Source organism: Etheostoma spectabile, chromosome 3 (assembly GCF_008692095.1).
Source record: "Etheostoma spectabile isolate EspeVRDwgs_2016 chromosome 3, UIUC_Espe_1.0, whole genome shotgun sequence".
In the NCBI taxonomy this organism is placed as follows: domain Eukaryota; kingdom Metazoa; phylum Chordata; class Actinopteri; order Perciformes; family Percidae; genus Etheostoma; species Etheostoma spectabile.
Window position 1 is genome coordinate 28,544,732 of NC_045735.1, and position 12,167 is coordinate 28,556,898.

The 12,167-nt window shown below is 36.1% G+C and overlaps 1 protein-coding gene across 7 annotated transcripts in view; it reads right to left on the reverse strand.

Moving 5' to 3' along the window:
• Positions 1-8,903: 8,903 nt before the first annotated feature.
• schip1 (schwannomin interacting protein 1) overlaps positions 8,904-12,167 on the reverse strand; it is a 241,589-nt gene continuing 238,325 nt past the window's right edge. For all 7 annotated transcript variants that reach the window (XM_032506384.1, XM_032506392.1, XM_032506408.1 and 4 more), the window contains 3 exons: positions 12,002-12,125; positions 11,265-11,358; positions 8,904-9,834 (listed from right to left, as the gene is read on the reverse strand). In XM_032506384.1, the coding sequence (XP_032362275.1) occupies positions 9,783-9,834; positions 11,265-11,358; positions 12,002-12,125 (270 nt within the window). In that variant the 3' untranslated portion in view covers positions 8,904-9,782. The remainder of the gene's footprint in view (positions 9,835-11,264; positions 11,359-12,001; positions 12,126-12,167) is intronic.

Here is a 12,167-nt window from a genome sequence, read left to right on the forward strand (position 1 = left end):
AGATATTGCATTAAAGATCAGCCATCCACTCAGATCAGCTGGTATTCTGTCTATAATGGATTGGCATGGTGGCAAATTTGTAAGTGACCCCAAACTTTTGACCGGCAGTGTATATATATATATATACATATGTATATAGATCTATATTAGGGTTAATGTATTAATATTAGAACGAATAAGCCTATATATACATATACGCCAACTACAAGGTATACATATATATTTGTGGATGTGTTTATTTATATATGTAGGCTTATTCGTCCTAGTCAAAAAAACAACAACATACTATACTAAAAAAAAAAGTGACAATAGAAGGACAAAATTCTTACATCAATGAGCTCCAATTTCAGTCTACTAATTGTTAGTCTACTAGTCATAATTTTAATTTCAGATATCCAAATTGTATACCGTTCCAGATATCCAGAGTGTAATTTTAGTTGTCTAAAATACATTTTGACTAGTACAAATGTAATTATGGATATCCAAAAATGGCATTTTAACTAGTAAAATGCAGTTTCACAAGTCTACAATTACAATTATTTCTAGAAACACTGCAATTACAAATGTACACAAACGTATTCTGGTGTTTTTTTTTTAATTTTGGATATGTAAAATCAAAAGTATGAGCATTACAATTGATTGTCCAAGTTTTTGGAACCCGTGGTCCATTTGCTGTGTTAAACCCATTACTAAAGATAGTAGCTACAGACTCCATTCCTTTTGTTGTATTTTTATTAGGTTTCTGTTTCCATCTTTCCTCTCTGTGTTTTTTGGTCCCTGGGACGAACAGTCTCAGTGTATTGGTTGTTCATTGTATAATAAAAAATATGTGATCACACAAAAAAAAAGGAAGTGTACTCTCTGAAACTATAGTGGCCAGTGAGTGGTTGACAGGAGTTTTCTGGCCTTTCTCTTGTGTCACCATAGAAACATCCATGACTGAAACTTACCATCACTCTTTGAATGCAGTATAGGATCAGTCAGAGTGCAGCAGCAGAGAAGGGGGACTTTCTCAGAGATACATTTATCATACTAAACCTTCCAGACATAATATCATGTCATAATCATCATATGCAAGTAAAAATGCTGTCATTTTTCATGTGAAAGAAACAAAAAATCCTAATTATGACATTAAAGGGGTTGTCCAAATGAATATGCAGTAAGAACAAAGCCAACCCACATGAGAGAAAGAGAGACAAACGTGTCATGATGAGGCAAAACCCAAACAGAGGGAGTTGAGTCATTACATGCAATGTGGGAATGCTTTGTATTATTCTAGCTATGAGTTGCAAGCACTGATTGCACTTCCTGTAGTATATCAAAAAAGTGATAAAATGCGATAGTATTGTATGATGAAAACAGTCAAAAAGTCATAGTACGTTGATCAAAGTGATAAACAAGTCATAGTATAGTTATACAAAAAAAGCCATGGTATAGTATTCGGAAAAAAAGTGATCAAAATGTCATAGTAAAGTATGTCAATAAAGTCATAGTGATAAAAAAGTGGTAAAAAGTCATGGTATAGTATGTCGACAAAAGTGATAAAAAGTCATGGTATAGTATATTGAAAAACTATTATTATAGTACAGCCTGAGAAAGTTACAATATAGGTCGAAAGAAGTCCTAAAACGATCATGTTGTAGGGTGACAAAAAAGTCAAATGTTGAAAACAAAACAAAAATGTCATAGCATAGTGTGTCATAAAAATAATAAAAAGTCAAAGTATATTATGTCAAAAAAGTCTTTTGAAAAAGTTGTAAAAAAGTCATGGTATAGTACGTTTAATAAAGTCATAAAAGTCATTGTATATATGTCATAGTGTGTCAAAAGAAGTAATAAAGTCATAGTATAGTATGTTGAAAAAAGTCATAGCACAGTATTTCGAAAAAAGTCATAAAAAGTCATGGTTGGTCAGTTCTGGAACCACATTGGATCCAAAATATCTTCCCTGATTAATGATACTGTACCTGTTACTGTTAATGTTTTAATTCTGAATGACCTGTCAGCGCTTCAGCTCTCAAAAACGTGCTGTTTTTGCTAGACTTATAGTGGCCAAGAGAATGATTGCAACCCGTTGAAAACCACCTTATGACTTGTCTCTTTGTGTACAGATCCTTTCCTTTTTGGATGTAGTATACAGTGGGTACGGAAAGTATTCAGACCCCTTTAAATTTTTCACTCTTTTTTTCCTGCAGTCCCAACCCCTTATTTCCAAAAATCAAAAATTCATTTATTTCTCAGTAATGTACACTCCAACCCATCTTGACAGAAAACAAAATTTAGAAATTTTTGCATATTTATTAAAAAACAAAAACTGAAATATCACAGGTCATAAGTATTCAGACCCTTTGTTCAGTATTTAGTAGAAGCACCCTTTTGATCTAATACAGCCATGAGTCGTTTTGGGAAAGATGCAACAAGTTTTTCACATCTGGATTTGGGTATCCTCTGCCATCCTCCTTGCAGATCCTCCCAGTTCTGTCAGGTTGGATGGTAACGTTGGTGGACAGTCATTTTCAGTCTCTCCAGAGATGCTCAATGGGTTTAAGTCAGGCTCTGGCTGGGCCATTCAAGAACAGCCACGAGTTGTTGTGAAGCCACTCCTTCGTTTTTTAGGCGGTGTGCTTAGGGTCATTGTCTTGTTGGAAGGTAAACCTTCGCCCATTCTAGGTCCAGAGCACTCTGGAAAAGGTTTTCGTCCAGGATATCCCTGTACTTGGCCGCATTCATCTTCCCCTCGATTGCAACCAGTCGTCCTGTCCCTGCAGCTGAAAAACACCCCCACAGCATGATGCTGCCACCACCATGCTTCACTGTTGAGACTGTATGGACAGGTGATGAGCATTGCCTGGTTTTCTCCACCCATACCGCTTAGAATTAAGGCCAAAAAGTTCTATCTTGGTCTCATCAGACCAGAGGATTTTATTTATCACCATCTTGGAGTCCTTCAGGGTTTTTTTAGCAAACTCCATGCGGCTTTCATTGTCTTGCACTGAGGAGAGGCTTCCGTCGGGCCACTCTGCCATAAGCCCCGACTGTGATTGCTGCAGTGATGGTTGACTTACTACACTTTCTCCCATCTCCCGACTGCATCTCTGGAGCTCACCACATGACCATTGGGTTCTTCTTTGCCTCTCTCACCAAGGCTCTTCTCCCCCGATCGCTCAGTTTGGCCGGACGGCCAGCTCTAGGAAGGGTTCTGGTCTTCCCAAACGTCTTCCATTTGAGGTTATGGAGGCCACTGTGCTCTTAGGAACCTTAAGTGCAGCGAAATTTTTTTGTAACCTTGACCAGATCGTGCCTTGCCACAATTCTGTCTCTGAGCTCTTCAGGCAGTTCCTTGACCTCATGATTGTCATTTGCTCTGACATGCACTGTGAGCTGTAAGGTCTTATATAGACAGTGTGTGTGCTTCCCTAATCAAGTCCAATCAGTATAATCAAACACAGCTGGACTCCAATGAAGGTGTAGAACACTCCAAGGATGATCAGAAGAAATAGACAGCACCTGAGTTACATATGAGGGTCACGGCAAAGGGTCTGAATACTTATGACCATGTATATTTCAGTTTTTCTTTTTTAATAAATTTGCAAAAATTTCTACATTCTGTTTTTTTCTGTCCGATGGGGTGCTGGTGTACATTACTGAGAAATAAAATGAACTTTTTTGATTTTTGGAAAATGGCTGCAATGAAACAAAGAGTGAAAAATTTAAAGGGGTCTGAATACTTTCCGTACCCACTGTATGTGGAGCTCTCATCGGCTCACATAAATGGAGCACCAGGAAAGACTTTGGACACTCAGCATTGCTGAATCCTTGAAATCATGCTGTAAACTTGTGCTAAGGCCTTCTTGCTTCTGTGTGTTTGGTCCCTTTTGTCTAATGCCAGTTTCCCTGTCAACGCCTCTTGTTTGTGTGTTTGTGTCTAGTTTGTTAGCTGCAGAAATCGTTTTTGCTGAATTTGATCGCAAAAAAAGTCTTAGTATAGTATGTAGAAAATAGTAACAACAAAGACATAATATGTCCAAAAAAAGTGATGAATATGTCATGGTATGGTATGTAAAAAAAGTGATTAAAAGTTATAGCACAGTATGTCAAAAAAAGTCACGGTACAGTTGTGTGAAAAAGTGTTTGCCCCCTTCCTCATTTCCTGTTCCTTTGCATGTTTGTCACACTTAAGTGTTTCGGAACATCAAACCAATTTAAACAATAGCCAAGGACAACACAAGTAAACACAAAAGGCAATTTGTAAATGAAGGTGTTTATTATTAAAGTTGAAAAAAATCCAAACCATCATGGCCCTGTGTGAAAAACTGATTGCCCCCTAAACCTAATAACTGGTTGGGCCACCCTTGGCAGAACCACTTCAACCAAGCGTTTTGCGATAACGTGCAATAGGCTTTTACAGCGTCCTGGAGGAATTTTGGCCACATCTCTTGCAGAATTGTCCTAATTCAGTTACATTAGAGGGTTTTCGAGCATGAACGCCTTTTAAGGTCATACCACAACATCCAATAGGATTCAGGTCAGGACTTTGGCTAGCCACTCCAAAGTCTTCATTTGTTTTTCTTCAGCCATTCGTAGTGGACTGCTGGTGTGTTTAGATCATTGTCCTGCTGCAGAACCAAGTTCGTTTCAGCTTGAGTACACAACAGATGGTCGGACACTTCTCCTTCAGGATCTCTTGGTAACAGCAGATTCATTTTCCTTTTATCACGGCAAGTCTTCCAGGTCCTGAAGCAGCAAACAACCCCAGCCATCACACTACTACCACCATTTTTACTGTTGGTGTAATGTTCTTTTTATGAAATGCATTGTTCCTTCCACGCCAGATATACTTGGACACACACCTTCCAAAGGTTCCACTTTTGTCTCATCGGTCCACAGATGTTGTCCCAAAAGTCTTGGGGATCATCAAGATGGGTTGTGGAGAAATTGAGACGAGCTTGGTGTTCTTTTTGCTCAGCAGTGGTTTTCTCCTTGGAACTCTGCCATCACCATTTTTGCCCGTCTTTTCCTGATGGTGGAGCATGAACCTGACCTTAACTGAGGCAGTGAGGCCTGCAGTTCTTTGGACGTTGTTGTGGGGTCTTTGTGACCTCTTGGATGAGTCGTCGCTGCGCTCTTGGGGTAATTTTGGGCGGCCGGCCACTCCTGGGAAGGTTCACCACTGTTCCATGTCTTCGCCATTTGTGGATAATCTCTCACTGTGTTCTGGATTCCCAAAGCTTTGGAAATTGCTTTATAACCCTTTCCAGACTGATAGATCTCATTACTTTCTTTCTCAATTGCCTGAATTTTCTTTGGGTCTCGGCATGTGGGTAGCTTCTAAGGATCTTCTGGTGGACCTTACTGTGTCAGCAGCTCCTATTTAAGTGATGCCTTGATTGTGAACAGGTGTGGCAATAATCAGGCCTGGGTGTGGCTAGAGAAATTGACTCAGTGTGGACAACCACAGTTATAGTATGTTTTAACAAGGGGGGCAATCACTTTTTCACACAGCCATGATGGTTTGGATTTTTTTTCACCTTTAATAATAACACCTTCATTTACCAAATTGCATTTTGTGTTTACTTGTGTTGTCCTGACTATGTTTAAATTGGTTTGATGTTCCGAAACACTTAAGTGTGACAAACATGCAAAGGAACAGGAAATGAGGAAGGGGGGAAACACTTTTTCACACCACTGTATATTATGTTGACAAAAGTCATTGTAAAATTATGTTGAAATATGTCAAAAAAGTCATAGTATGTCAAAAAAAATCACTGTACAATATGTCTAAAAATGTCAAAAAATCACAGTATAGTGTGTTGGAAAAGTCATAAAAATTCATATTATAGTATGTCAAAAAACTCATAGTGTGGTATGTCAAAAACACCATAGTATGGAATGTTTAAAAAATGTCATTAAAAAGTCATTTTGAAAAAAAATTATGCTATGGTTTGTCAAAAAAATCCTAGTAAAGCATGTAGAAAAAAGTCATACGTCGAAAAAAAGTCATAAAAAAGTGATAGTATAGTATGTCGAAAAAAGTCATAAAAAAGTCATGGTGTAATATTTCAAATAAAGGTCATACTATAGCATGTCAAAAAAAGTCATAAAAAGCATAGTATAGTATGTTGAAAAATGTCAAAAAAGTATATAGAATATATATATTTATATATTCTATATAAATTTATAGTATCTTGAAAAAAGGCATAAAAATGTCATAGTATAGTATGTCAAAAAAAAGTTGGAAAAAAGTCATAACTGCATCAATATAGTACGTCAAAAAAGCCACAGTATAGCATGTCAAAAAAAGTCATAGTAAAGTATGTCAAAAAACGTCATAGTTAAGTATGTCAAAAATGTGATAGTATGTTATTTAGAGAAAAAGCCATAGTATAGTGTGTTGAAAAAATGTCAAAAAAGTCATAATATAGTATGCCAAAAAACGTCATTGTATATTATGTCGAAAAATGACAAAAAACTCATAGTATGTCGAGAAAGTCATAAAAAATCATGGTGTAGTATGTTGAAAAATGTCATAAAAAGTCATAAATGTCATAGTATATTATGTCAAAAAATGTCAAAAAGTCATAGTGTAGTATGTCGAAAAATGTCAAAAAGTCATAGTGCAGTATGTCGAAAAAAAGTCATAAAAAAGTCATAACATGCATTATATCACCCTGACCTTTACTATCTGACATATGTATTTGACTTCTTCATTTAAATTTTTAGACATAAAATTCATTGCCCGTAAAAGGGTTTGAACACACAAACCTAAATCTATTGGGAGATATTCCCAGATATATATTACACTGAGCTACATCTGAAGCTTGGAAATTAATGGTTTGATGTTGTATTTATTGTTCAACATTACTGAGGACAGAAAATGAGTCGAAAAAGGTAATAATAAAGTCAGAGTATACTGTGTCGGAAAAGTGATAGTATAGTACTTTAAAAAAGTCATACTATAGTATGTTGAAAAAAGTTATCAAAAAGTCTCAGTATAGTATATTGAAAAACTGTTTTTAGACCTCAAAATTCATTGCCCTTACACACAAATCTCAATCTCAAGGCAGATCAGCAGGTATTTATCACAATGAGCTATATGTGAAGCCTAGAAACCAATGGTTAGATGTTGTATTTATTGTTCAACATTACTGAACAGAAACAGTACAAATAATGACTCATGTAAAGTCAAAGTATACTGTGTCAAAAAAGTGATGGTATAGTATGTTGAAAAACGTCATAAAAAGTCATAGTATAGTATGTCAAAAAACGTCATAGTTTAGTATGAAGAAAAACGTCATAGTACAGTATATCTAAAACATTTAAAAAACGTCATAGTATAGTATGTCTAAAACATTTCAAAAAAGTCATAGTATAGTATGTCAAAAAAGTCATGGCAATGCCAAAGGCCAAAGGCATTGAGATCACTTTCCAAAGATGATTTTTTAATTCCTCTTTTTAGTCAACTTTAGCATGGGTTCCTACTCTTATGAGCTTATGAGCCACATACTACACCTTTTAGTATAGTATGTCGAAAAAAGTCAGAATAGTACGTCGAAAAAAATATAGCATGCCTAAAAATGTCAAAAAGGTCATTGCATAGTATGTCAAAAAAAGTCATAAAAGTATCAATATAGTACGTCAAAAAAGTCATTGTATAGTATGTCTAAAAAAGTCATAAAAAGTCATAGTATATGTCAAAAAGTCATACTGTAGTATGCCGAAAAACGTCATAGTATAGTATGAAAAATATCATTTAAAAAGTCATAGTATAGTATGTTGAAAAATGTTGAAAAAGTCTTACGTAGAAAAAAGAAGTCATAAAAAAGTATAGTGTAATATAACTAGTATAGCACGTTGAAAAAAGTGATAAAAAGTGAGATGAGTAGAATATGTTGAAAAAAGTTGTAAAAAGCCATTTTACACTATGTCGGCATAGTATAGTATGTATAAAAAAGTTACAAAAAAAGTCATAGTATAGTATTGTTGAAGAAGGTCTTAAAAAGTCACAATATAGAATGTCAGAAAAGTCAGGGCAATGCTAAAGGCCAAAGGCATTAAGAGCTTTATCCAAAGATGATTTTTTAATTCCTCTTATAGTCAACTTTAGCATGGGTTCCTACTCTTATGAGCTTATGAGCAACATACTACACCTTATAGTATAGTATGTTGAAAAAGTCAGAATAGTACGTCGAAAAAAATATAGTATGTCGAAAAAGTCATAAAAAAGTCATAGTGTAGTATGTCGAAAAAATGTGAAAAAGGTCATTGCATAGTATGTTAAAAAAAAGTCAGAAAAGTATCAATATAGTTCGTCAAAAAAGACATTGTATAGTATGTCTAAAAAAGTCATAGTAAAATATGTCAAAAGTCATAGTGTAGTATGCCGAAAAACATCATAGTATGTTGAAAAAGTAACAGTATAGTATGTTGAAAAATGTAAAAAAAAATTCATTTGTTGAAAAAAGAAGTCATAAAAAAGTCATAGCATAGCACATTGAAAAAGGTCATAAAAAAGCCATTGTACACTTTGTCAAAAAAGACAAAGTTTGTCAAAAAAGTCATAATATAGTATGTCAAAAAAAGTGATAAAAAAATCATACTATATATTTAGTATGTCGGCATAGTATAGTGTGTCAAAAACGTCATAGTATAGTATGTTGAAAAAAGTCATATTTCCATTATGCAGTTAATTTTCAGGAACAAAAGCTCACTTGAAAGACCAGCAACAGCAGCGTCACATACATTCATGTTGATCCTTTGTTAGTTACCTACTTGAATTTATCTTTTCTTTTCTTGCTCTGTTAATGTTTTGTCTTCTGTGTTGCAATACAAAAAATTAAAAAAAAAACTAAATAAATAAAACCATGCAGCCCCACAATCTCAACACACTGCACAACAAACCAACATATATGAAACAAAGTTTATTCTTTATTTTACATTTCTGTACATAAACATTTCTTCCCTCAAATAAAGTTTCTGATTACAGTAGGATGAAAACGATATTAACACACTTATTCATTTAAAATGACTTGTGTCAGAAAATCAACATTCACAAAATGTTGAAGAGCAATTAGAGTGAACGTATTACCAAAAGCTACAACTCCACTACAAGGCAGGCATGTTTCCTTTACACTCTTTTAGCACCTTCAAATAAACATTTCTCAGTTGAAAACTACCATTTGTGCAGAATAAAAACAGGTCGACTTTGAAATACTTGAAAATTATTGTCCAACTTAAAATGGTCTGAAGAAGTTAGTTTCCATCATTTTTTTTTTGTTATTCCATGTTGTTTCTTTTTTCTCATGACTGACTTTCTACTAAAATTTTCACTATTATTTTATTTTTTTCCCACAATTTTTTTGCATTTCGACAATTATAATTTAGTGGCGAATGTAGAAAGTTAAAAAGAAACAATAGCAAAGCAAGGCCGATCACTGCACAGGAAGCTGGGGACAGAATCCATGACAACACACAATCAGTTTCCTCTTCTCCCAGGAAGCAGGAAGTGCTCCTCCGTCCTTAGTGCTGGGAGAACACCACAGAAGCAATTGAAGGAGGGTGGCCTTCTCCTTCGCTGCTGCTACCACTGGAGTCAGTGGGCTGGACACAAAGGTAGACATTGGGGGAGATGGGGAAGCAGCAAGGAGCAAAATACTTGGGACAAGTGGGCGGGATTTGGAACGACACAGGGCGGAGATGGAATGGCCTGAGGGGCGGGGCAAGTCTAGTTTGGAGCGGGAGCTTAGCTTGGCAAATGGGAGCAGGGTGGAACAGGGACGGGCATCTTATTTAGATAGGGTCCTCTCAGCCAAATGTTTCTGCTGGCTCTCAGCATGCCTGGAAAAGAGAAAAGGATCATACAGTCACTCATACGTCTGGTGATATTTCATTTCTTTTTGTGAACAAATTTTGAGAAAAAGCCCGAACCAAAAATGAATTGATCCTACTCACTAAATTGTGTGTGTAGCTAAAGCTTAGTGTAGCTTATCCCTTTGTGCCATGTACCTCCATTGTTTTCCCAAAAATATTAGACATTTAAATAAAACAAAACACTTGAGTGAGCCACACTGTTCCTCTGATGAATCGCTTCGAGTGTTGCCATGTGAGTCAGCATGAACCAGGGTTGAAGATTACAAGTTTGAAAATAAAAAACCCAACAAAATCTTTACAGCTACATTAGCCGCTACTAGCATAATACACCTGACTGAACTGTTGGTGGTCGAGTTGCATTTTTGGTCAATGTAGAAACGAGGTTTTGACAAGACAGAAGTGTGGGATTAAAAAACGACAATATCTCTGTTTCTACTGCATTAACTGTATATCATGAGTCTGGCAATTAGGCCTGCACGATTAATCGTTATAAAATGGCGATCTCGCTTCACCCCTTTTTGCGATTTAAATTTTTAACAACTGATATTTTAAATTTTTTCTGACTTTGATTTTCATTTCATTTTACCAGCCGACAGCATCACAAACGCTATTACTTTCTTCTGTGAGTTTTAAACAAAGACTGTATGAAATAGGTTTTAAAGCGCTCCCAAGCTTCTCTACATTGAAGCCTCTACGTTGACATGCTCGTGGTGATGTGCAATATGCTAAAGGTGCCAAATCAGTACCAGTTTGATACTGCTGATTAGTTTTTTTTGTCATGGTTCATGTGTGCAATAAACATTACACTTCGTGATATCAATATCAATTCTAAGCTAAAAAAATCGTGATTTCTATTTTCTCCCGAATTGTGCAGGCCTCTTGGTAATGTTATCTCTTTTTAAAAAACTACAGTGCCCAGCTGTTTTCACTTAACCTTTTTAAATAAAATAAAATGAATTTAATATAATTTTAATGGAACTTTTTCACAGCAGACATTTTGACTCTTCATAGTAGGAAAAGCATAGCTGAAACTGATAGCCATGGCTCAATTCCATCAAGTGTCCCAGTAATGTATTTCAGTGAGTCAGCATGCACAACACCAGGACCTCTCCTAAGTGGAATGCAGCCATCATTAATGGTTTTGAATACATGTGCTTTTCCTACTATGACATGTCAACATGTCTGCTGTAAAAAAGGTCTATTAAACTATGCACTTGGTACTTATGCTTCAACAGTGACATCTTCAGTAGAAACAAATGGGCTAAAGGCTAAGCCACAGATGGGGTAAGAGACAGAGAAAGTATTGAGAGATTGAGAATTTTTTTTCTCTTATACACCCGATAGGAACGAAATGGATGGTAAATGTGATAAATTAGATCCAGTAAGTGCCTCATCACCTGGTGAGGTCCTCTATGTCAACCAGCATGGCATCTTGCTCCATGTGTAATTCATCCCGAATCAGCAGCAACTGTACAAGCTCCTCATTCAGACCTGGAGTGGAAGATAATTTGAGGAACAATATTAAAATCATATCGGGCTACAGACGTATCCTTACGGTATGAAAAAACAGGAATTTGTCCACATCATATTTACAATATGGAAATACTTAAAATCTCACAATGACCAAAGTTGACCATAACGCATGTTCTATCGTGACTCTTATCAATAAACCTACAGTGTATGATACACTGCCTGAAATCTCCCACTATGGACAAAGCCTGTGGACACAGCCTGACCACACATTAGAGGTTGTTCTCATCAGATATGAAGCAGCGACAAAAGCGATTTTGAAGGGAAAGTCTGTTTAGTAATTTAAAAGTAGCTTATGATTTTGGCACTCTTGGGGATTTTTGGATCCGTTTTATGTAAAATTTGAGATTATTCGTCCCTGAGTAGCAGGATCAATGATCTGTTCAGTGCAGTGACAGTAAATGCTTAGGGGAAGCTGTTAACTGGTACAGTTCTTTGAACTGACTATCATATATAAAAGTACTTTCACATCCACTAAAAAAGAGTAAGGGTCAGTATGCATGTGCATGTTTTTTCCCCATTTGCTCTCTTGCTCATTTCTGCAGTAAAAAGTGTGAGGTCAGTGACTCTGTGTATAATGTATGCATGTTTGTGGTTAACTCACTCTCAATCTGGGAGTGCAGGTCATTGACTATAACCTGGAGCTGCCCCAGCGTCATATCTCTCAAGTCGGTGGGCTTCAGGCTTCTTTTCATTAGACACTCACTGATGTGGGGCATGTGTGGAAGCTGCCGAAAGACACACACACACACACACACACACACACACAC